At 39.6% G+C, this 25,360-nt stretch overlaps 3 protein-coding genes and 1 long non-coding RNA gene across 5 annotated transcripts; 1 reads left to right on the forward strand and 3 right to left on the reverse strand.

Annotated features, from left to right (window-relative positions):
• The first annotated feature begins 15 nt into the window (after nucleotides 1–15).
• Nucleotides 16–8,836, forward strand: osgep (O-sialoglycoprotein endopeptidase). The gene is made up of 12 exons (XM_069671265.1): nucleotides 16–129; nucleotides 1,634–1,753; nucleotides 1,863–1,982; nucleotides 2,880–3,055; nucleotides 3,205–3,300; nucleotides 3,403–3,452; nucleotides 4,076–4,154; nucleotides 4,359–4,424; nucleotides 5,438–5,528; nucleotides 6,777–6,852; nucleotides 7,443–7,541; nucleotides 8,042–8,836. The coding sequence occupies exons 2-12, from the start codon at nucleotides 1,639–1,641 to the stop codon at nucleotides 8,079–8,081; spliced, it is 1,008 nt and encodes a 335-aa protein (XP_069527366.1). The 5' UTR covers nucleotides 16–129; nucleotides 1,634–1,638; the 3' UTR covers nucleotides 8,082–8,836.
• A 39-nt stretch (nucleotides 8,837–8,875) lies between these two features.
• Nucleotides 8,876–15,418, reverse strand: LOC138599633 (FMR1-interacting protein NUFIP2). The gene is made up of 4 exons (XM_069671384.1): nucleotides 15,313–15,418; nucleotides 10,739–11,515; nucleotides 10,590–10,622; nucleotides 8,876–9,734 (listed from the first exon to the last, which is right to left on the reverse strand). Exons 1-4 carry the CDS (start codon nucleotides 15,326–15,328, stop codon nucleotides 9,685–9,687), a joined length of 876 nt encoding a protein of 291 aa, XP_069527485.1. The 5' UTR covers nucleotides 15,329–15,418; the 3' UTR covers nucleotides 8,876–9,684.
• A 1,682-nt stretch (nucleotides 15,419–17,100) lies between these two features.
• On the reverse strand, nucleotides 17,101–21,637 carry LOC138599611 (zinc finger protein ZFP2-like). 2 transcript variants are annotated; one of them, XM_069671356.1, is made up of 7 exons: nucleotides 21,531–21,637; nucleotides 20,270–20,472; nucleotides 20,041–20,133; nucleotides 19,786–19,881; nucleotides 19,545–19,655; nucleotides 18,917–19,040; nucleotides 17,101–18,590 (listed from the first exon to the last, which is right to left on the reverse strand). In XM_069671356.1, the coding sequence occupies exons 1-7, from the start codon at nucleotides 21,568–21,570 to the stop codon at nucleotides 17,107–17,109; spliced, it is 2,151 nt and encodes a 716-aa protein (XP_069527457.1). In that variant the 5' UTR covers nucleotides 21,571–21,637; the 3' UTR covers nucleotides 17,101–17,106. The 2 variants fall into 2 exon arrangements, with proteins under 2 accessions (XP_069527457.1, XP_069527456.1); XM_069671355.1 differs by lacking the exon at nucleotides 21,531–21,637 and having other exon boundaries at nucleotides 20,230–20,302.
• Nucleotides 21,638–22,242: 605 nt separating this feature from the next.
• Nucleotides 22,243–24,720, reverse strand: LOC138599688 (uncharacterized). Its single transcript, XR_011308727.1, has 2 exons — nucleotides 24,543–24,720; nucleotides 22,243–22,904 (listed from the first exon to the last, which is right to left on the reverse strand). It is a non-coding gene; the product is annotated as an uncharacterized lncRNA (long non-coding RNA).
• Between the last annotated feature and the right edge of the window lie 640 nt (nucleotides 24,721–25,360).

The following is a 25,360-nucleotide window of genomic DNA, read 5'->3' on the forward strand; positions in this document are numbered from 1 at the left end:
TAGGACCCCAAGTTACATATGGAGTAGTTGAGTTTCAGAAGTTAGCCGAGCCAGTAAATTGTTTGTTCTAAAGTTCCCCTGACACGAATTTGGATTAATATAAACAACCCAAGGAAATTCAAAAGATAGGTATGTTCGTTTTGTAATTAAAAACTGCGCTAAAATTATGTAGTTTTACGAAGACGGGAACACAATGCATTCACTTCTAGCATACCAGCTACATGGCTAAACAGGATGCTGTATTTTGTTTTTGCTATATATTTATGGCAAGCGGTTTTGACATTTAATCCAAGCTCACTCCTTTCAGGAGTTATATTTTAGATATCCAAAATAACATTGTTAATAGTCAAAACTGTATTCTCACTAGTTAGGATTGTAATTAATTATATCCACAATGACATTTTTACAACTAGACACTATTTAAATAGCCTATATCTCAAATTTAATTTATCCTTGCCACAATTCAATTGAAGATATCTTTAAATGCATAAGTGGCAGTGTCATAAGTCTGCGTTTGAATTGTTTCTCGTCATAATTCTAATCTGAAATAGAACTGTATGTAGTCATGATGCCAAATGTGGATATCTGTAATGACATATTTACTAGTCACAATGTATTTTGGACATCCAAAATTAAAGTATGGATATCTGGAATGTTTTTATTTTTTAATTTTTCTAATTTAGATATCTGAAACTGAAGTAGTAACAATTGGACAGTAGATATCTGAAATGAGAGTCTCTCCTATGAAGAATTCTTTTGCAAATGTTCATTGGATAGCAAGAATGACATGGTAGATATCTGTAATTGAAAGCCCAATACATGTGAATATTAAATGTTAAAAAGGCTTGCCATAATATATTGGCATTTTTTTTCTTACATATATTGTGGCAATATACTGTATATGTTACATACATATCGGGAGGGCAGATTGTAGCCAATGTAACACCTTCTTACATGTCATATTGTCTCTGTTTTAAATGTAAAAGAACATTTTAAAACTGGAATTTTGTTATGTAAATATGAGCATTCTTATCACCAAAATCTAACAACATATAAATGCTATTTAACCGAATTTAAAGTAAGAATTAGGCGATACTGTGTTTGACATAATAATTAAAAAAAAATTTGCTGGACAATTTGCAAACGCTTCAATGGAATCTAAACAATACAGTCAATATTTAAATATTAAAAATATTTGCTAGTTTAGTTTCACATATAAGCAACTATTTCCCCTCGTGACAAAGTAAGAAGGCTTTGACACATTTAAAGCTGAAAAAAGACAAATCATTCTTGACCTTAAGTTTATTGCAAAGAAAATCTAAGTTCAAAGGTCCCCTTTGTGTGAAATGTCTTTTGATGACACCTGATCCACCTACTTTTACTGAATGGTTCAAAGCTCTGAAAACTGGAAAGCAAACTTTGTGCCAAAATTCTCCTTGCCACAAACTACATTTACCAAATCAACCTTGGCTAAAGTTTTCATTCAATCATTCAGTCTGAATTTTCAGACACATATTTGAAGCAGTGAGGCAAATGTTATGGCTGATACTTGGACACAAAGACAATAATCTTAGATTCAAAGTGATGGCAGAATGTATTCACTGCGCTGTTTTGTTTTTATTTTCAATTTTAGCTGACATGACTGTAGTGATTGGATTTGAGGGCAGTGCCAATAAGATCGGCATAGGAATCATCAGAGATGGTGAAGTGCTATCAAACCCTAGACGGACCTACATTACCCCTCCTGGTCAAGGCAAGTCAGATTTCTGCTATTAAATGAATGTTCTCATCACTAGTGATATGTTCAAGAATTACGATCTTGCATGTGAAGTTGCCAAAGTGTGTTTTTTTTTATCCATTAGGATTCATGCCGAGTGACACTGCCAGGCATCACCGTGCTGTTATACTGACTGTCCTGAAGGAGGCGCTGGAGCAAGCAGGGCTGAAGCCTGCAGACATCGACTGTGTTGCATACACCAAAGGTAACATAAGGTCCTGGGTGTTCACCTTGTGGTAGAAGGACTAAACTGTACTTTTTCTTGATTAGAGGCACAACGTTTTGATCCATCAGCATCCAGACCTGCTCCATAAAATTAATCTCATCATGTTGAAATATCAATCTTTTGATGAATCTGAGCTTGCTCTCTCTGCAAATCTGGCTCTGTGCTTTGTAGCGAGATGATCCACCTGAATTTCCCTAAATGGTGTCACAACTTTTATTTGTAATGGCCAACGCAGCCTCCATCATTCACCATAATCAGGAAAGACAGGAAAAAGGCACAGATAAAACAAACACCCTTGCAACAACAACAACAAAACTACTCAAAATCCCAGAGGTGCTGATTTTCACAGGACTAATACTATCACATGACCTCTGTCTATATCACCAATATGGCTTTAGTCTTGTGTTATCATGGCATATAAAATGTCATGGTAGGATGAACAGTTTGACAATTAGGTCATTAGCATTATCTGTTTCCTTTCATGTTTCTGTCTTGTGTGGACGAAACGGGAACACAGAAATAAGAATCACAGGACACTAAAGCTCTCATCACTTTAACATCGTTCTTTTACAGTTCCCAGGTCTGTAACATGGTTTGAGGCAGACTTCTCTGCATGTCTAATGGCCCTAAGCCAGTCTGCCTTCCCACAGAAGATGTGTAGACATGTCACAGTATAGAAACCACAGTCATGGATAATCAAATAAATCAATTGCTTTTCCTACTAAATAAAATGTCTGCTGTGAAAAGTCACATCCTTATGTCAGTAGTGGCAGGAGGGAACATAAAATGTCTTGGCTTACGTTCATAAATGCCTGCTGGACAACATCAAACTGACAGACAAGAACACAATGTGTCTCTCGTCTTCTTCACCTTCAGGTCCTGGTATGGGTGCCCCCTTGGTGACGGTGGCTCTGGTGGCTCGTACCGTCGCACAGCTTTGGGGGAAGCCGCTTCTCGGCGTCAACCACTGTGTTGGACACATTGAGATGGGCCGACTCATCACGCAAGCAAACAACCCCACTGTGCTGTATGTCAGTGGAGGAAACACACAGGTATGTTTCTGTAGGTTCTAGAAGAAACATTGTATTGTTCTTTTTTGTGTCTGGTTGTCCTCTGAAGCTCAGACTCTGATCAAATGCATTGGTGCAACATACGTTAAGTATAAATGTAATCAGACATTTTTCCATGTCTTCCTGTGCAGGTTATTGCATACTCAGAGCGGCGATACAGAATATTTGGGGAGACCATCGACATCGCGGTTGGCAACTGTTTGGACAGATTTGCTAGAGTTATAAAGGTGTGTGCTATTATGCTCCCCTATTAGAGCACCTCTTTGCCTTGATCAGTATGTGATAGAAGTTTGTTGATAGATTGTGTGAAACATTCATTCTCCACTCAGATCTCCAACGACCCCAGTCCAGGATACAACATAGAGCAGTTGGCTAAAAAGTGAGTGAATTAAGCACCGTGCTTAAAGGGGAAGAATCAGAAATACTTTATTTATCCCCAGGGGGTTTAAAATATGTGAATTATATGCAGAAAAATGTTATTATACATATTATACATTCGGAATATGTAAAAACTCTGAAATATACAGTATATACACAAGTTCATTTAGTGTAACATACCATAACAGGCTGCATGCATGATTGGCACACAACTAGCATCCATAGGACAGGCTGTATTGACTGCAACATAATTCTTACATGATTCTTATAGACCTTTTGGTTATTCATCATTAACAAAAAGGTCTCTGCAGGGATCCTTTCTGTAAACAATAGAACTATTATAATACTCTAGTATTGAACAGCTGTTTCATGGCTCACAGCCACCAGACTCCATAGACGAAAAACAGTAATTTAACCTTGAAGAATCTCTTGCCGCCTCAGTTGGTTAGTTGTTTTGTGATATTTTGTGTTCCATGTTTAAAATGATTGATGATTCATTTAGACCATAAAACATGTAAAAATAGGGCCCAGGTTTTAAAATATGGGATTTCCCCCTTTAGTTTTCGTTCATACACTACAAATATGTTCACACTACTTAACTTTGCTTCTTGTCCATTCTGTCAGAGGGAGTCAGTATGTGGAGCTGCCATATACAGTAAAAGGAATGGATGTGTCATTTTCTGGGATTTTATCCTACATTGAGGTGAGTGATTGCTCGACTGTGAACCTTGTATCCAAAATAAATGCTGTATTATGTATAATGATTTTATCCTCGCTGTTTTCTTTTGATGACAATGGTGTAGATATTATAAGGCAAATCCTAAAAGTGATACTTGTTGCTACAGTTTGATGTGTAATAACTCATTCTTTAGGTTCATGATTCGTAACCGTTATTTTTCTTTTATAGGATGTTGCTCATAAGATGCTGAGCTCTGGTCAGTATGCAGCAGAGGACCTGTGCTTCTCCCTGCAGGTACAGAAAAACAAACCAACGTCAAAAAATGTGTGGATATAGTGTGCTGCCCTTTATGGTATAAAAGTTAAAATGGCGTTTAGAAGCCTTTTTTAAAGTGTAAATGTTTTGATTTCCGTAAAAGACTATACTTGCCTATTTAGAATATCATCTGGCCTACACTTGGCCCAAAACCCAAAGATAATGAGGTTATTTACATGTATGATAAAGAAAAGGGTAAAATAAGAAAGCTGGGACCATCATTTTTTTTGTTTTCAATAACTGACTGTCAAAAGGCCCATGAACACCTTGCCTGTCTTGGTAATAGGTGTGTAGGAGACCCTAAGTCCTCCAAACTATCATTTTACTTTCATTTTTTTAGATTATTGTTGGCAAAAAGTGAAGAGAAAGTTCATGTGTTTTCTCCACTACTAAGTAATAACTAAAATATTAATTGTTTATTTTTTCCGTCACTTAACGAATTTGTTAAAGGTATAACAAGTAGGATTTTTCCCTGCATTTTGTCAACAACACATTCAAACTGGGCACTGGGCCCTTCCTCCTGGGCTCTTAGTCCCCAGAAGCTCACTCTCACTCTCTCGCGAGAACGTGCCCACCCCGTCAAGTTAACACTGACAGCATCACGGTTACCTTTGTGCCTAGCATGCTAACCCCTGGTTAGCTTGTCCTACCCGGTTTGAGGCACCTACCTGTCCAACAGAAAGAAGGCCGACTCTGCATCGCTCTTTCGCCATGTTCGCCGGTCTGAATGGGGCGCAGTTGCTAATTTGAACCACTCCCACACTCACCTACACGCTGTGATTGGCTCAGGGAGCCACAGCAGCGCCCCTCCTGAAAACGTCCCGTGCAAAGCAAAACAACAGAATAGATGCAGAGGAATTATATATTTATAAAAATCTATATTTTACTTTTTTAGAAAAATCCTACTTATTATTCCTTGTATCCCCTAATTGTTGTAGTGATGACCTTAGATTGTGTCATTATTTTCAGCACTAATGCATGTCTCCGTGCAGGAGACGGTGTTCTCAATGCTGGTGGAGATCACGGAGAGGGCCATGGCTCATTGCGGCTCCCAAGAGGTCCTCATCGTCGGGGGTGTTGGCTGTAAGTAAATTAACCTTGGATGCTGTAAGGAAAGATCCAATCTAATATATTCTGGGTCATAGTGTTTGGTGACTTTTTTCCTCATCTGAGGGCCCCAAAACATTGCAACATGCAAACATTTTCAGTACCTGTATCGCTTTAGTTATACTGTCACAGTAATGTAATATTATTCTAGAAGTGGCACAATGTGAGTCGTCAGAGAGACTGTGTGCACTATTGCATTGTTCATTATTTCTGCAGTTGTGAAATGCATTGAAATCAGTGTGAGTCTTAGGACATTGTTTTTCATTCTAAGCAGCACATTATTCACTATTCTGCAAAAGACTCTCTAAGGGAAAGGAGTTCCCACAGGAACACAAATATTGCCATTCCTGGGTCTGATAACGCCTGAACTGTGCAGGGATTTGGTCGTGTGAGGAGAGATAGAACACAAAAGATTCTAGAAGTCTTAAAAAATGGGAAAAGGATACTTTGGTACAAAATACACACACAGTATACTTCACGTATTTCTTTTTTAGGTTGCAACATAACACAAACAATTTAACCAATTCAAGCAGCAGTGGACCAGTGACTCTCATGCTCTGCATTGTAAAAACACAGTTCTTGTCAAAGGTGACAAATGTGGAAAATGGATCCTTCTTGCAAAAAAGAAGAAACTCAAACCGTTGTTGGCTCTTATTTTCCTTCCCAATTGTTTTAGGAGTAAGGAGCATACTCCTCCTGATTGTTTCTAAATGAGCTGTCAATCACTGCAGTATACTCAGGAACCCCTCAGGTAGATGTAGCACCAGTTATCCTTTAAAACCTTAAAACTCCTGTGAGAAGTATTTCGTTGATTTGAAACTGACTGAAATTAATTCTGATTACTCTCTATGACTTACAAAAGCAAACCAGACCATCAGACACAAGCTTGATTATTTCTATATACTAATTTTTAATGCCTGAAACTCCTAATGGGGGGAAGGTGTCAGACGAAGCTATTAACTGCACGCTGCCTTTGTTTACATTTTCCAGGGCAAACATTTAAAGTGAGTGATACATATGACTGCTAAAGTAAGCAGACTTTTGTTAAAAAACCACCACTTAAGCATGCACAGGACAAAATCAACAAAGAGGTATGGCTTTGCCACAGGGGGTGCCAAAATCGACACAAACCCAGAGTTCCTCACAGGAGCTTTAATTTATGATTAATCAGAGGATTTGACCCGTCTATCTGACAGACACTGTGACCTCTTGTTTTCTGTGCAGGTAACCTGCGTCTGCAGGAGATGATGGGGGTGATGTGTAAGGAAAGAGGAGCCAAGCTGTTTGCCACTGATGAACGGTAAACCAGTCGATCCACCCTCACTCTCATTTACATTAAAAGTAGTCAAAGGGCTGATTGGCACCCATGAAGAAAGGGTTGGGTGTCCCTGAACTGAAACTATAAGCTGAAACTCTTTGTAAACATACAGAATGAGTGGCTGCACCTGCAGTCAGCTGTTGACACCTTTTTGAAGAACTACAAATCAGGACAGTAACACCCACCCCACCCTCCAACACAATATCTATGGTGCCTGTGTCCCACCTTCATCTAAGGGCTGTTTAAGTGGCTTTCCAAACTGATGACAGTGAAACTGTCATTCTGTCTAGAAACACTTAATCATCTCGATTTAAGAACTTATAATGTTCACATAACCAAACCTTTACTTTGTGTTTATAATGTTGTTTACTATAAAACACACATGCAGCTTACCATTTTTCAATGCATGCTGTTTAAGACAACAGCAGTGCAACAGCTCTATTTTCCTTGCAAATGAATTCTTTTTAATGCTTCACTAATACACTTAACATTGAGAGCAACCTGTCAGAGATTTCAGTCAGGAACATTGTGTTCCAGGTTCAGTCCAGGTAACTGTGTTCACTTTGCTGCAGGTTCTGCATAGACAACGGAGCCATGATCGCTCAGGCAGGCTGGGAGATGTTCAGGTCCGGACAGGTGACAGAGCTAGAAGACTCATGGATTACACAAAGGTACACTTAATGTATTATTTGTTGTTCTCATTTGTCTTTAGCTGTGTTTCCACCAAGCAGTGTAGTTCAGACCGTGTCGCATTAGAGCAGTGATTTCCTTTAACAAAAGATGTTTATGGTACCAATAGAACATCTTAATGTGTCCTGTTCTTTACCCCTGTGCACCCAGGACTTGTGGTAACAACCCCACCTGTGATAGCCAAATATATTTTGGTGCATGTATATATGGGTTAGAAGAATGATTTTAAGGAAACAGCTTTTATCTATCCTCTACATTTGGCTCTTAGTGATGGCAATCCTGGAAACCCAAACTGCTTGGTAGTGATTTAATGAGGACATATGTCCACAAAATTGGATCCAATGTGCTGTCAGTGTCCTCTAGCTCAAGGATTTTACTATTCTCCTTAATCAGCTACAGTATTTCTGCATTGAGTAAAACAGTCACCTAGCTACCTACCTGATCTGTTCATCTAGCCCACTAACATTTCTGCTTGTTGCAGGTACAGAACAGATGAAGTGGAGGTGACGTGGAGAGACTGACCAACGTTTCGGTGCTCCGTATGTTGTTGCAGCAGGTCTGTTATGACAACTGACATAGAACTCTTCCACTCTGGGACATTTAAGGGAGCCTAATTTTGTGTGGACATTTTCAGCATACCAGCATTAAAAGGCAACCTCTTTGCCGGCAGCAATTAAGGTTTCAGGTCATTTGTCAGGTGAAGAATGCACAATGCCCTCGGATCGGTAGAGACTAAAGAATGATGATAGGCTCGGCTGGGCTACTGCTGATAAGGAGCATGTTAAGTCACTTTGTGCACACCAAAGTTCTGTTCACACACTGTATTTACCTGAAACAAGGCTGGCTGAGAGGTGAGATTTTAAAGTTTGGGGCACTTTCATTGCTGCCAATTTTCTGCACTGAGGTACAGTAGGTAGGGGGCTGTTGCAGCACCTAAAAGAAGTCCAATCAATTATTTCATTCAGACTAAGTGATTGGACGGCTTACCTGCCTCTTTACTTGTGCGAAAGAATTTCAGAGAATGGTGCAACGCGCTCCCTTCCTTACTCTGTCGACTTGTCCCACACCATAAATGGGGCAAAGCATGTTAGTGTTTGAGGGAGGGGATTTCACATTTCTCGGATACTTTTGAAGCTTCGTTTCAACGTGTTGGGTTTTATCCTACCTTTACTTGTTTATTGTCAAAGATTTACATAGTTAAAATAGCTTAATCTTGTAAGACATTGTGCACTTCTAAATGCCAAGGGGGAAAACAGAAATGTGTGAATTTGAAATAAAGGACTAAAATACAACTTACCAAGTTTATTCATTTTTATTAAGCAATACTGTTCACTTACATTCCTCCTCTTTCTCCAGTGTAAATTTTTTATTCAATAAATTTTCTTTTCAAAAATCATCATACTGAACATGGTGACATCCCTTATGGATTCATGAGTAACATTCACCCAATAGGGGAACATAATAAAAACAAAGAAAAAGGAACACAGCATTAAGATCTGACAGGGGCAAATAAAGGGTGAACTCTACTGTGCCTTTGACTACACCCCTCTGTAAACTGAAGACACAGATACACACGTCCCCTGCCTACATTAACCATAAAACTCAAGCAGGTACAATACAGACGTTCCTCTGTTGGTAATAGAGAAGGGGGGGAAATAAATCTAGTGAGGGCTTCTTGCACACAGGGATTGGTCACAACAGATTCTTTTTGAACAAAGTGCTTGATTGACCACTCGCTTTACAGAGGACAAAAAAAAAAGGTTGATAAAAATGCAGAAAAAAGGGGGAAATTAAATTAGAGCTCCTCAGAGATTGTTTTTTTTTTAAAGGAAAAAAAAAAAAAGGACCAGCTCTACACATACAAGCTAAAATGGTAATGACAGGCGATGAAAACGGGTTTGATTAATTAAGGCAGGCTTTCTGTAAGGCGTTAAAAAAGTCCATTGCTGTAAGATCTCAAAGGAGTTAGTCCAAAGTGTCTCAGTGTGGCTTTGCGTGAAGACATCATCCTGAGTGCAGTGTGTGTGAACGGGACTCAAAAAGTCGTCCATCTTTACGTGTTTTAATGTGCATGTAGGTGTGTGTTGCGTCTGTGTTTATATATGCTTTGGGTTTCTCACACTGCTAGGCTGGGTGCTCCTGGGTGTCCTTATACCAGACCACTTTTTTTGGAACTGCAAAAAGAAAAAAAGACAAGGTTTAAGAGAGAAGATTGACGCAGATCAATAAGATGCTTGTTTTTTCACGATATGCTGATAAAATCATTTTACACACATTTGGACAAGAATTTTGTTCCAGCTGAATCAATACAAGACTTTATTTTAGAATGAGTTACTTCCACAAATAATGTGCTCTTTTTGCGTAATCACACTGTAACTTTAATGTCTCATTAACATGGTATGTGACAGTAGCAGCAAGTAATATACAACCTAAAATTTTGCCAACTTTCAACCTCATCTCTATCTCGCTGTGTTGGGTATAAAGTGCTAAAAACAGCCTCTTCTTGTTGCTAATGTATTCTGTTGTTGTTTAAGCACTTCGTGACATTGTTTTAAATAGTTGGAAGTTGGGAAGAACTACAGGATATTTCAGCAAAGACCAGCCTACACTTGAATTGGAAACCCACTTTGCTATGAACAGCAAAAATGAACGCAAAGTATGTCGACAGAACTTGTATGTCACGAACGCAAACTAGCAGGCCTTTTATTTTGCTTTTTTTTAAAACCTACAATCCAAATCAAGTTAAGCATCAAATCAGCTGAGCATCACACAAAGTTCAAGGCACAATGTTATGACGAAAGAGTATATGTACTTTATAAAGGGCAGTGCAGAACAAAATCTAGTTACAAGAAGAGATGTGCAATTTGAAAAGGTCAGGAATGTTTTCCATCAATGGATTGCCATGGATTTACCATTGACACTGACTGGATGTCTGCTATCTATACTTCAAAGGAGTTGAAGCCAATTTCACAACATTTCAAACACCAGAAACAACATGACAGCGCAGAGTGCTTTGTTTTTTAACTTACCTTTTTTTTGTTTGTTACAGATAGCATTCCATTCTGAGAGAAAAAGAAAAGAATCACTGTTAGAAATGATGAGCTGATAAAACAGTTTTCAAAATTGGAATAAATCTGGCAAAGCAATGTTTCAAAAAAAAGGTCCTGCGAGTGCTCACCTCTACTGTGATAGTTCAAAGCCTCCACTAGATGGCGACAACTAAGCAGCAGCTTCCCGTTGCTTTCGTCCACTTCTGGGCGTGTGGTTGGGGCGATGGGGGTAGCGACAGGAACAGGGGTTTCTTCTGGAGGCTGGAAGGTGAGAACTGTCTCGTCTGGTGACTGTTCGCCGTCTGTGGGCAGAGGAGGGAGGGCGTTGGTGGTGGGGTGAGTGCTGGAGCCCTCTGAGACCGGCCTCGCCTCGCTGATGAAACTGAGACCCCACTGGTTCTGTAGCAGAACACCGATGGCGGGGCGGTCCTCCTCCAGCGCTCCGGTTGCTGCTCCCGCCTTCACCTTGGAGGCGTAGCTGACGGCAGGCTGCAGCTTGGCGGGGCTGTCCTGCACTGGGAAGGCAGGTGGGGGCTTGAGCAGAGACAGACTGTCCTCCACCCACCTCTCCTTTTGGTTAACCTTTTGTGGCCGGCTGATCCCCTTCTGACTTTCCCTGCGAAGGCTGCGGCCTTTGTGCTGCTGACCCTTGCGTTCTTTTTCCCTGCGGTAGCTGAAGGTGTGTGCGTGGCCAGGTGCGATAAGGTCGCTTTCAGGTGAGAGCTGGCGGGGCTGTTGGTCACCTCCAGAAATGCAGCCTCCACCACCTCCTCCTCCACAGTTACCTGAGCCAGGAGACAGGCGTCGGTTGCGAATGTGTGGCTCAGAGTTGGTGGCTGAAACGAGGACTGCTGGGTCACACAGGGTATCGGACTCACACACAGTGTTGTTGGCTTCCCATGAACCTAAAAGAGAGGCAACATGTTGGTTAAACATCTGCTGTTACTCAGATTAAAATACATTCAGTGGCCATTACTGTACACATGCAAGGAACACAACTCCAGATTTGAGTTACTCTCAATATTACAGTTTCAATTAGAGCAACATAATTCAGCAGAAATATCGCTAAATGGCCAAGTGCAATACCCAAAGCCCGGAAGCTGCTATGTTTTAGAAAAAGGCTCAAATGTGGCTAAACAGCATAATGACAGACCATAAAGCTGCAGAGATGCTTTAGCATAAATAAAACTCTCTTCTAGATGCATGAACATGTTGGTAAACCAGACCCAAACAAGCGTCACAGCATCATCATTTAATTAATTGATTATAAATGTTTTGGTTGCTGCCGTTATTTGATTGCATATCACAACCAGTAATCCAAAATGTGATACGCAATCAAAGCTTGAGAACTACGGTAATATTTAAAGAGAAAGAAAAATCACACACCACTGCCATTCACTTACTTACATTCTTGTGTAAGTGTCTTGCCTACACAACAAACTGATGAGCACACTGTGTGTCTAAACAAGTGTTTCACATTACATTCTTCACTTGGCTCTGGTCCATGAAGGATCTTCTCACTTTCATATAAACAAACATCAGGACTGATGACACATTTTCATGTGACTTCACTGTGCCAGCAAACTTCACTATTTGCCAAGTTGTACAGAAAAGAACAAGACGACCCGGTACTGAATTAAGAGGGTGGAGCAGCTGAGGTGAAACATCTCAAATGGAGTGTCTGTTTTGCTTAGAGCAGAGTAATTACAAGAGGAAGAATAAGTGTGACATGATTGTCAAGAATTCTGATAAACCACCACTCTGCTTTCTTCCATCCATCCCATGAAACACTGGACTCATGTATCAAGCAGAAATGTCAGTTAGAATGTACTTCCTAACTCGTGTCAGTCAATAGCTACATTTACACATGATAATATTTAAATTGCAATCTGGCCCAAACAGAATAAAAACGCTCCATATAAAACACCTCAATCTTTCCAGTAAACAATCAAAAGTTAGCCTGTAACATGTTCAGGATTTAACCCGATTACACCCTGGCAGTGTTCTCTCTGCACCCGCCTTTGTAAGAAAAGTAAGTTACTGCAAACTGTGCTTTGTTAGGTGCAACTACTCGATGAACCGGCCCTATATACCCATCTTCAGGAAACTGATCAAACACTTGCCAAAGAGATGAGTGGATTGGTGCTGAAACATTGTCTTTGAGGAAGATGGATGCTTTGATAGAAGTGTTCATCATTTTTTAATATATAAAATGTATTTGTGAATGTAAACACTAGACCCTATTACATCATAAAACAGTTCATCTGAGATCTCTGATCCAAAGGATTTTAATCAGCATTAACAATAAACATGTGCTTATAACAGCAGCTGCTGCTGCTATGCTTTGGTTTTAGACTGTTGGTCAAATAAATAACGTGTAAACTTCGCCTCAGGCTCCCCGAAGGAAAAACTTGGTAACATCTTAATGTTTTCTGACATTTTATTGTATTAACTGGACCAATGATATTGTGTCATATAGCTTTCAAGCTCCATGTGTTGAATGAAATAAAAGTCATATTATAGCAGACTTTCTGACCACAAATTACCGTATCAATGTCCAAGAATCAGTGTGCAATTGTATTAGTAGCTTTCACTAACATTAAAACACCTATGCGTCGTTTAGTAAAACAAAATGGCTCGTCGTGGACAAGGGATGATTGGTTAATATATCAAGGCGAAGGTTGATCTGTTTAGAGACTCAAGATATTTTTGTCACCCCGGTTGTACAAGTAAAACTGAAATTCTTTAGCCGGGGCGGGGGGTACATATTAAATATAAAAAGACAAAAAATCTAATTAAATATTACGGTGCAGTGACTCTCAGCACCTAACCTCCAGTAAAACCACAACTAGTCTTCAGTCTTCTGAGCTTCAGTGGCCTTGGTAGGAAGATTTGGTGAGCTTTAGACTATGTCTGCATCCGTGTTTTAAGTTGTTATGCTGTGCTAAGCTAAGCTTACCGCTGCTGCCTGTAGCTTCACAATTACTATAAAACTCATTTTTATCATTAACTCTGTATAAAAAAGCAAATTAGCTAATAGCAGTTACTCACTGTTAACCAGAAAATGTTTTTTTGCCACAGTAAATAACTACTTTTCCTCCAATAATTCTAAAATTAATATAATTAATTAACATTAATTTGCTAGATAGTAAATGGTTTGCACCTTCCTAAAAAGTTAACCTGTGTTACCAGGCCCTAAAAAAGCAAGCATCAGGGACACATTGTACATAAAGCATGTTATACTGTATCACAATCACATAAAAGTGAATTGTGTGTATATAAGAAAATAGGGAAGCAGTACTAAAAAATCTAATAAGAATTTGTGGGAAAAAGAAAATGTACATTTAGATCAAAAATATATACATCTAGGGCAAACACATATACATATTTAAGACACAGGCAGAAATATAAAAATAAACAAATGCATTCAAGGGTCCAGTGTGTATTGCACAACGGGTTGAATTGCACTTATTTAAGTTGAGGTTGAGCAATTTACTGTTAACATGGTACATCAACCTAGGGTTAATAAAGGCACGAAATATTTCCACGGTTAGTCAACAAAGAAGAAACTCCAAACAGGTTGTTTGGAGGGCTTTCTATGGAAACGCTAAGCGGACATGGATCCATACATTTTATATATTCAGTTTTCCCGTGATAACGAGTCATTTCTGGTCGTATTCTCGAGATGACGAATGATTTATCACGAGATAACGACGCGGCATCACCGTAACGTCAGGTGAACTAAGAGTTGCAAAAGCACAAAACGAACATAGAAATATTCATTAGTGTGGGCAATGGCAGCCTGACATGTCCTGGTCTGAAATATCACAGTGACCAGCCTGTTTTGTTTTGTTTTCCAGATCACCGGAAAATTATATATAATACAGTAATCACGAGAAAACATGCTTTGTTATCTCGAGATAATGGGCCAAATTAGTCCGTTATAATGGAAAAAGCAGCTTTGTTTTCCCGACATAACGAGAGAAATAAGTCCAGATCTCTCGAGAAAACTACCAGAAAAAACTCATTAGCACGGGAAAACGGCGTAAATAAAATGTATGGATGCATGTCCGCTTAGGGCTTCTGTGAGTTCAGAACTTCGGGTTACCGATTTAGATGGAACACTAAAAGAACACACCCGGCCTGAGGAGCGTGCCCGCTCAAAAAACGGTATACCAATCTAAGGACCATGTCTCAAACAGTGACCGAAATGTCTAGCTGACTGTAAAGTACAACATTTAGGGATGAAAAAAATAACATGGCTGCTTTACTAACGTCTCATGAAATATAAGAACATGCTCGGAATCAGGTAAATGGTGCTGGCAGCTAACAAGACAGCAACCGATTACGTTCCGAGCCAGCACCGGTGTTAGCAAACTTTAATTAGCAGCGTCATGGCGCGGCGAATAAAACTCGACGACTTTCTTTATCTGTCTCAACAGCCCTTTTATCAAAGTTCAACAATGTCTTAACCGTGATAGTTGTCGTCGAGGTGATGTCTTTATTTTTCACCGTATTATGAAATGCACAGTAAGCTAGCTTGTTAGCCGAAGTCAGAAGTTTCGTAACCCCCATTCAAAGCGGCGAGCAGGCAGCTATGCATACAGCTAGCATGGTTGCTAACGCCGTCGGCAACAACAAAACAACCCCTCAGAAAGTGAGGAATTTTGGTCAGATATGTCAGAAAGTTGTGTAAACTTACCGGTTTTGATATGCATGTCTTTTCGTTTGATGTGTCGTTGAAGCTAACCGTTTAGTAACTTTTGTTTACAGCGTAAAGACAACGTCGGCTCGCTGGATGAGTCTTGTGTGGCCACCCGGAAGCGACACGAGAATGTGGGTGGAACAGGAAGTCCTTGCAGATAAGGGGTCCGGCGGGAAACTTGGAGGGAATTCTGATATTCAAACCTAACTATAACCATAGAGATAACGATAACCCATGTGACAACCACGTGGTTACAGTGATCTATATCCATAAAGAGTTTTTTCCTAAAATGTCATGTAATGTAAAGAGTCAGTTCTGCTTACTTATATAGCGCTTTTCTAGTCTTTGCGACCACTCAAAGATGCTTACATTATAAATAAAGCCATATAATACTTGGTTACTCTTTTTGTAAAAAACTAAGCAACACATTCAAGAGCAACAGAAAAAAACCAAAATAAAAACTAATCTGTCTTTAAATACCCTCATGCATATTTTTTTATAATGTACAGCAAATATTGTGCCTGTTCTGTCAAACAATTGAGGCATCTTCAAAAATCTTGTGTGACGAAAAAATGTGATGTAACAAATGTAAGCAAACAAGGTTGGAATTATTTATTTATAAACTTATCTATACCATAACAAAGATTGGTGTGTTAATTAAATGGTTGCTATCTAGGTGGAATGTGGCACCAAAAGTTTTAAAAGACTTTTCATGACCCTAATCTTGTTTTTAATGAGAAAAAAGTTGTACAGTTTTACTAGCAAAATTGGGCTCAGTTCGCAGGCTTTTGAGTCTTGAGTGGCTTACAAAATATGGTTCTGTAACTCATTCCTCTCATTGTTTTTTGAGGTTCACATCACAAAACCTTTGATTAGTTTACCTAAATGTTATCAGTGACACTGTCTGAAGGAAGCAAGACCATACCATCTAATCCCACTGTTTTTTCTGCGTAACAAGTTAGCTTATCATAACTGAGCTAATAATGATCATAAAAAAAAAACCTCACCTGGGATATCTGAGCTGTCCTCCTCCAGTGTCAGATATTGATCAGTGGGACCATCTCTAAATTCTTTGTCCTTCTCTTCGTCTGTCATAGATATACATGACCCCTCTTCATTGCATCTTTTCTGCATTTTCATCCCCCATCTTTTCTGATCATGTGTTTTGCCCTTCTTTTCTTCACCCACTTCAAAACCTGATCCTTCACATTCTGCCTCACCTTCTCTAGTCTCATCACTCCCATGAATCTTCATTTTCTTCGGTTCCTCAGAAGACACTTTAGCCTTATTTCTGGTCTTGTTTCTCTTTGGAGCTCCCATTGTCCTCTTCCCTGTCCTTTGACTTTGCTCGACTTTATCACTTTTCCCACACTCTGCTTTGTGACCACTGTTCTCCTGAATCTCCACCTCCTTTCTTTGACCAATTACCTCTGCAAATATCCTTACCATGACCTTAAATCTTATCTACCATGTATTCTTCCACCTATTGTTCTTCTTAAAAACATTTTAAGCACAAAGATTTCCTTTTATTCGTTTGTAGACTGTTTTAAAGGCCCCATCAACATCTCAAGATAGATTAAAACAAAGACTTATTAATGTACCGATCTTTATCTACGATTCACCTAAAATTCAGATCAGTGTAAACTGAGGCCTGTTCTGTTCCTCCATCTGCGATTCGGATCACGACAATAAAAAATAAAATTTGATTAATAGAAGTAAAGATAGTTTTATTTTTAATGACAAAGCAACAATCATCATGTTCTAATAAATACACCATGAGTTCATGACAGGTCAAAGACTCAATGATTCCACGACTATGCCCTTCTCCACGTGTGTGCGTAAGTGTCTCTTCAGCCGCGTAGAGGTAGAGAAACTCTTCTTACAGAACAGACAGCTGTGCGGCTTTTCCCCGGTGTGTGTTCGGATGTGCATGTTGAGGTCGGAGGAGCACCTGAACCTCCTCTCACAGTAGGAGCAGGGATATGGCTTCTCTCCTGTGTGGATCCGTTTGTGGAGAAGGAGCTCGCCGGAGGTGAGAAACGTCTTCCCGCACTGGGAGCACTGGTGCGGCCGCTCCCCAGTGTGAGTCAGATTATGGCGGACAAGCGAGGTGGACTTGGCGAACCTCTTCCCGCAGCGAGTGCATGCAAACGGACGCTCTCCTGTGTGTGTATTGAGATGTTCGCTCTGAGCTCGCTTGGTTTTAAAGCTCTTGGGACACTGAGGGCAGCTGAACGGCCTGAAGTTACTGTGGCTGCGCTGATGCCTCACCAGCTCTCCGTGTGTGAGGAATGTCTTCTCACAGGTGGAGCAGAGGTATGGCCTCTCGCCTGTGTGGATTCTCTCATGGCGCGTGAGGCTGGCCAGCTGGCTAAAGCTCTTCTCGCAGTAGGAGCACTGGAACGGTCGCTGGCCGCTGTGAGTCAGCAGGTGCCTGTTGAGGATCTGGAGCTGAGTGAAGCTCTTTCCACACTCTGTGCAGGGGAACGCGCGCTCCCTGGTGTGGATTTGCCGGTGCTTATTCAGAAGCCAAACATGCGTGAAGCTTTTCCCGCACTCGCAGGCAAATGGCCGCTCACCGGTGTGTTTCATCTGGTGTCTCTTGAGGTCGGACGCTCTGCTGTAAATCTTTTCACACAGTGAGCATTTGTACTGACGCCTCACCACATGCTTCTGCCTGTGCCGAAGCCGCTCCAGGATGCTGCTGAAACTCTCGCCACATTTCTGGCATTTGTACTGACCGCCCTCTTTCTCTGATGTCTCCTCTGCTACGACAACCTCTGTCATAAATTCAAGAGGAGGGTTACAAGTCTGGCCGCAGGCGGTTCGTTCGTAATGCAGCTTGAGCAGCCCCATCTGTGTGAAGCGTTTCCCACACTGGGAGCAGAGGAAGGGTCGCTCTCCAGTGTGAATACGCTGATGCCTGGTCAGATCCCAAGAGTTCTTGAAGCCCTTCTTACATTCCTCGCAGGTGTACGGACGCTCACCTGTGTGCGTCCGCTGGTGGCGAGTCACGTCTGAGGCACGTGTGAAAGTTTTGCCACACTCCTGACACATGTGAGGGTCGGGCCTGTCGTGGATGGGGAAAGGTTTCGGGAACTCTGGACGCTGGATCTTCCTCTTAGAGGCCTCGGGTTTCTCTGCAGCGCTCTGCAGTTTGCTGTACTGCTTAGGGTGGCTGTGCTCGATGTGCTGCAGCAGGTAGGACTCCTGCATGTGGAAGAAGGGACATTCGGAGCAGGCAAAGACCTGGGTGGACATCTCAACAGTGGTGCCTATGCAAACACAGAAAATAAAAGCAGCTGTGTTATGTTGCTGTGGATGTGGTTTCTGTCCTACATTGGCAACAAACACACAAACCTTACATTAGTTAGGTGAACCTGTTGACTGTTTATGATCTTATGTGTATATTGTTTTATCTTAATTTGTCGCCCTAAAGTTTTAGGGCCTTCTAGAACTTCACATAAACCCAGCAAAAGTTTGGGTTTCTTAAATGCTATATTTTTTACAAATGACTTTGGACTTCCTGGTGCATGAGACGTTAAAGTTGCTGTAGTGTGATCATGGGAAAATGAGCTCATGGGCTATGCTTGTGGTTAACCTTGTGCTCCGAGGTGCTCAAGGCACTTGTGGTGTTGCAGCAGTGACCTCAGGTCGTCAGGACATGAAAGCGCTTGTAAGCAGTCCTTCAGTACAGAGGGGGCAGAGGTCAGCCAGGAAACAGTCTGTTTATGGACAAAAACAAAGCTGTCAGCAAGAATGAGCTGGTTCTTTATAGAGTGATCAAACTGTCAGTTCAGGATCAAGTGCAATAAAACAAAGCTTATCTTACACCTCATCCACCATGACTTACATTTAATATTGCTACAACTACTTCTTCTGAAAAGGATAATCATCTGGAACAAAGCTGTCAGTGACTATAGCCAGACCCACACTTGATTTTACATTTATGAACATATTTTTTTTAACAAATAAATGATATGAGACGAACAACATAATGTAACTATGTCATGGTATTTTTTTGTAAATGTAATAATAGCAACTGACCTTAAAATAAATGCATAAAAGCATGTACACAGCACAAAAAAACATGAAATATTCTGTTTTAAAAATCTGACATTTTTTTCATACTAGAAATAAGAAAAGAAAGGTTGGAAATGAAAAATATAGATGAGCTTTTAACTTCATTATTTTAGTAGCAGCTGCTGTAATATGAAATAATGTCTTACCTGACTGAGGTCTGGCACTGGCAAGAGTTTCTCCAGTTTAGAAAGAAACTCCCATACGAGAAGCTGCATGTCTGTGTCATAGCTCAGACCATATTCTGTTGGGAAAACCTCCTGGGGAGCACAAAGGTAACAGTTACTCAAAATTCAACTTTGACAGGACACAGTTAAGAAACACATCAGTTTGGTGCACAAAAGGATTCTTCTAAATATGGCAGTTGGGTTACATATGAAGCTGCCTTGCCTGATAGAAATGCTCCCTCTCTGCTGGGTCCTTCAGAAGTGTCTGGATGAGTTCCACAAAAATGGCCTCCTCTGCATCCACCTCAGCATCTCCACTCTGAAAAGCACTTACTGTTACTGAGACCATCTCCCTACAACATATGTAACAAGTTGTATCTCCCTACAACAGCCATATCATTATATGACAATGACAGGAGGAAAAACGTGTATTTGTGGGATTGTAATAAGGCACAGTAAATGCACAACTCTAACTTACTCCTGTGTATCCTGGCGGGCGGATTCGTTCCAGATGAGGCTGTATGCACAACATTTTGGCTGTGTCCTCATTTCTGCACAACTCAAGAATAACCTGAATAGAAATATGTACAAGGAAGAGGAAAAACCCTCAGCAAGATAATTAATTAACTGTATTGAGAAAGTTTGATAATATAGAAAGCTTATTTACATTTTGGTTGCTTGATCTCATGTGAAACAGACTGACTCACTCTCGCTCTCAGTCGCAATAGCAGTTTTCCTCTTTGCTTTGGACTGAGCAGGTCTGGAACTGTCGCCGTCACCAGCGTCACAAACTCATCCAGCTTTTCATAATCGAGAACTTCTCTCCGCTGTGCCACCTGCCACATCGCTGCAGAGAGCAGCCGCAGAGGAGGGATCAGCAGCCTTAATGATGAGAGGGGCAGGAATATATCTGCACAAACATGGACATGAGTATGATCAGGGTTATGATATACCGCACCTTTTCAATAATTGTTTGGTAACATTCCTAAGTGGTAGAACCTCACTCGTGTGTGCATGCGTCTGACAATAGGCCTTTTTCACAGAACACTTTTGAGCATATCACAGTAGGAAAAGCGCAGGTGTTTATAGTAGAATTAATGATGGCTGTATTCCATTTAGCTGCTTCAATTTCATGGTCCTGGTTGTGTGCATGCTGACCACCTGTAATGGCTTTCTCAGACACCTGAATAGAACTGAACCATTGTTTAAGTTATTCTTAACACCTGTGCTTTTTCTCCTGTTATAAGTCAAAATGTCCACTGTTAAAAAAGCCCATAGAGCTGCACGATATTGGTCAACACTGACTTTGTGTTATCCTTTCATTATGCAATGTACAGTATTTTGTGATGCAGGAAATATCACATTAATGTTGTGTGTTATTCATGCACAGATATACAATTAAATAAACATATTTTTTACACATATCAATCAGGGTACAGATAATGTACTTCAGTAAGCTTACCTTATGTTGATCTAACGCATAAATAAATGCAGAATGTATATTCAATTCATTCTACTAACAATTTACAAAAGATTAAGATGCAAAGGCTATATGCAATAAAACATGTGTCATGCTTTACTAATAGTGAAACTCACTGTTTTAACTGTGTACAGTACATGCATAATGTACTGCATCAAAATATCCTCTGACACATCATTAGCCAACTAAACAAAAACAGCTGCTAACATAATCGAAAAACTTTAGCTTAATTTGCCAACATAGCCGCATAGTGGGAATTATGGCTTAAAAGAAACTGGGTTTTAACCTGTCGTAAGGATACCTAATCCTGGTTGTACACACAACAACGTTAAATCACTCATTAATTCCATGTTTTGCTGTGTTTACATGAGATAATGCAGCTGCAAACACTGCAGTTAGCTAACTAGGCCTATTAGCTAACGACACCATTCCAGACAGATAGCTAGCTCGCTTTTAGCTGCGACACTGAAAAATGTAATAAAACGGACCTGTGTTTTCCAATTGATAGGAACTGCCAGTCGTTTCCATGTTCAAGACAATATAAAGTTATTTTGAAGAGTCATTAAACAAAGTACAAACAAGTTGCTAGCCATTTGTTGTTAGCTTCACACAAGACGGAATCACGTGAGGTAAATGGTTTTCAAAATAAAAGCATTAAGTTATGTACAAACGGTAACGTATGCTCGGCAAAAAGTACTATAAAAGGTGTTGATTTTGATTGAAGGTAGATAACTCGGTATTGGTTGGCTAAAGCAAAGGAGGAAATGTAGGCTATATTATTTTGAAAATTACTGTTATATACAAAACACGTTTTATATAAATAAACATAACTTATTTAGACAAAAAAATATATTTAGACAAAAAAATAGAAATATTTGTATAAGTTAATTGACATTTGTATATGAATTTAGTATGTTCATGCAATGAAACATGTATTTACGTTAGCTCATCATGGCAGTTCCATCAATGAGCTAAACCTAACATTATTGGTATAGTTGACTGTGTATTGTCACAAAGCGGTTCACGAAAAGATTTTAAACATACCTCCTTAAACTTACAGATGTGACAGCAGAAATAACTCTCCAAGGCAATTTTGCATGTAGTATGCAATGCATGCATATGACATTGTATATATAATAATATAGATGTGAAATACGTGTACATGTAAATAGTAAGCAGACCACTACAAGAAACAAAAGGTCACCATTAGAAAAAACTTTATTTGCAGAATTTTTCATGTGCAAAATTTCAAGATTTTAGTGTGACTGAATCACTCCACATTACATTGGTCTTCATGGTGCACAACATGTTATATCTTGTTTCTCATGTTGTTACAGTTGCTTCACCCCGGTTCATCAGATGGCTTATTTCAAGAACAAAATTTAATTTAAGACATAACATTGTGAGAAATATAATAAGACCACTTAAAGATAAAATGCTACACAACTCCTCAGTGACAGTGACTACTTGATCAAAAACATTGAACATTTTGCATTTACAGTTATAACACTTGGAATAGATTCTTAGCAACTTTTGGGTTGGTTTGTGTTTCAAGTCCTCATGATGCCATTGTCACTATTCAATAGGAATTCTTAAAATGTATCTCTTTCCCATTGCAACAACATGAATCCATCTGTGCAGAAAGACAGTCCACAGCCGAGGGTAAGGAGCTCTGTGGTTAACATCTCTGCTATCAAAGCCGGACTTCACATTTTAAAAAACTTTCAGTTCCAGGGTCCAAGCCATCCATCAAGATATTCAATAGGGTAACACTGAAACCATTCAAAGCTGGGTTAGCATTTGGGACAGCAGGACAGGACCAGAACTCCATGTCTTCAGGCTCCAAAGTCCAGAGGACAAACCTTTAACAAAAGTAATCACATTAAGAAATAGGTTAAACATCCAGCAAAAGTATAAATAAAAGAAGATAAATATCCAGGTAAAAGCCCAGGGGGCAAAGTGCAATTGCCCTATGAATCTCAGAATGCTACGATCAAGGGTAAAACAACCCCAAGATTTTGTGAGCTTGGTGTTGTTGAATAAAACAACTCTGAACTTCTGTTATTTATGCAGGGCTCACCCACCTGAACATCAATGTTCTTAACATAAGAAGGACTAATTTTGTGGATGATATAAAGTATGGTGAAAAATTCCCAAAGCAGTTATTTCCAGAACAATAAAGAATGAATATATCATTTGTTATGTTCCTTTATACAGTACTTCTAGATTCTAGTTTCTCAAAATTATGTCTTTAGGAAAAGTCCATAAACCAGATCATTTGAAATAGGGATGATGGATATTGGAATTTTTGCCAATATCCGATATGCCGATATTTTCAAACCCTTTTGACGATTTTGATACCGATATATTAGGCAGGTTTTTTCCCACCTAATTGCAGAGAACATCAAGTCTACCCTGTGGTGGAATTGATATTATGCCTACTCTGGTGGCCCACTGGCAGATGCAGAAATAACAGTGCTTTTTAAAATGTACACATTCACTGGGCAATAAAAGAAAACTACTTAAACTGAGGTTATGTACAAACTGCCATATTTATTTGTATGTGACATTTTCTTTCAAATGAGACTGTAATATTCATACAACTTAGACAGGCTTGGATGATGAGATTTGGTCCCTCTTCACATGACCGTTTTGGGAAACTCTGAAAAAATCTTGCACCCTTCTTGCATGCAGTGCGCGTGCACACTTGTGCCGAGTTAACGTTGTAGCATTACGTCAAGCTTTTTTAGGGAATCATCTAGCATTTAGGCATAATTAAAGCATCAGTGGAAAATATCAGAAAAATCTGCCATCTCAAGCTATAATCTGCAGATACCGATAACGTGCCGATAATATTGTGCATCCCTAAATTGAAACATTGTGACTTAGTTTTCGATGTATACAAAAAGCCTATATTAATAGAACTGTCTCCTGCTTACTCTCACACATATAGATGATTGCACAATTGTCTTAGGAACAGAAACAGTATTATTATTTTTACTTCACTAGAAACAGCAACTTTATGCACAATTCGTTTTAAATGCCCTACAGTGGGTGCGTGAAAATGTCAGTTGACAGATAGGGGATCAGATAATAAAGGAAATGTTTCAGCAAATTTCTTAACAGCTTAGCTTGTTCAAGCTTCTTCTTGTCTTAAATAAGCGTTTACTGTATGTATTTACATTATAAATAAAACTGTGGAGACCATTGCAGAAACGTTTATCTTTAGTCAATATTTGAACAGGCAACTCCACATAAAAGGTCAACAGCAGTTAGTGGTAAGGCTGACAATTTAAGGGTTGTAAGCTTTTGTGCTTGTTAAGGTAAACTAAGATAAAAGTATGTTATGAACACCCCCAAAAGCGACAAATTAAACGCATTATGTTTATTTTAAAAAAGCTTAGCCTTGAGTTTAGCAACTTCCGTAGCCGCCCTCTGACGACAGTTAGTTAGAAAACGAGAGTTAGCTAGAAACTTCTCCACCCTTTGATCCCACTTACCTGTTTTACGGGACTATGAAGTACATGAAGAGAAAAAACACGATGTCAAAGAGCAGGAATGTCCAAAAGTCAAACCAGTAGGAGTGTTTCGGTAAAGACACTGGGGATCCTTTAGATTTGAACATTTTAAGGTCATCTTCTGACTCCCCCGCTGGAGTGGCGCCTGATCCCATCTTTGCTTTGGCTACAGCTGCGACTGCAAGCTCCCCGGAAGAGAACTCACAACATGTCACGTGGTCCTTCAAAATAAAAGCCATCCGACGCTAGATTTATATAATGTTCTTATGTTTTGACATCTTAAATTTAAAATCATACTTTACTTTATATTCATAAAGCATTGTAGCTGTGCTTTACGCATTTTGCTAACATTTTTAGATATTTGATTAGATATTTTTACATTATTGCCTATACTTGGCAGTGCTACCACCAAGATAAGTGAATTCAAAATGCCACTATGTTTTTTTGGTAACAGCTGATTTGTTGTCCACTTACAGTTATGTTGTCAAATATAATATTACATTTTAACTAATGACCCCTCTACTGTTGGCAGCAATAGAGTTTAGGAGTTTGAGCTAACATTAGCTTCACTGCAAGCTCAAAATTCATTAAGCCTAAGGTGAGTGGCAAGTTTGCTTAAGTGAGTTGTGCTGGCTTCAAAGTAAATTTCAAAACACTTTTTTCTGTTCTTGGTTTTATCTTGGTTTGAGTGAGAATGCTGTAACATGTCAACACTCTTTAAATTAACTTATTGAACTTGTGAAGTTACTCTCTAAGGGAGTAGTGTTTGTTTCTATTATACACTTTGACTCAAGTTATTA

Source organism: Semicossyphus pulcher, unplaced genomic scaffold (assembly GCF_022749685.1).
Source record: "Semicossyphus pulcher isolate SPU_LCO1_2020_fin unplaced genomic scaffold, fSemPul1.0.p SCAF_20, whole genome shotgun sequence".
Taxonomy (NCBI): Eukaryota; Metazoa; Chordata; class Actinopteri; order Labriformes; family Labridae; genus Semicossyphus; species Semicossyphus pulcher.

Bases quoted from the DNA above. Each gene is read 5' to 3' on its own strand.
- osgep (XM_069671265.1), top strand. From the start codon at position 1,639: ATGACTGTAGTGATTGGATTTGAGGGCAGTGCCAATAAGATCGGCATA. The intron at 3,301-3,402 runs GTGTGTGCTATT...TTCTCCACTCAG, and splicing joins GATTTGCTAGAGTTATAAAG to ATCTCCAACGACCCCAGTCC. The intron at 3,453-4,075 runs GTGAGTGAATTA...CCATTCTGTCAG, and splicing joins ATAGAGCAGTTGGCTAAAAA to AGGGAGTCAGTATGTGGAGC.
- LOC138599633 (XM_069671384.1), bottom strand. The intron at 10,623-10,738 runs GTGAGCACTCGC...TTTTTCTCTCAG, and splicing joins TTTGAACTATCACAGTAGAG to AATGGAATGCTATCTGTAAC. The intron at 9,735-10,589 runs GTAAGTTAAAAA...TTCTTTTTGCAG, and splicing joins CTGTAACAAACAAAAAAAAG to TTCCAAAAAAAGTGGTCTGG.
- LOC138599611 (XM_069671356.1), bottom strand. From the start codon at position 21,570: ATGGAAACGACTGGCAGTTCCTATCAATTGGAAAACACAG. The intron at 20,473-21,530 runs GTCCGTTTTATT...ATGTTTGTGCAG, and splicing joins CTATCAATTGGAAAACACAG to ATATATTCCTGCCCCTCTCA. The intron at 19,656-19,785 runs GCAAGGCAGCTT...TGTGCTCCCCAG, and splicing joins AGAGGGAGCATTTCTATCAG to GAGGTTTTCCCAACAGAATA.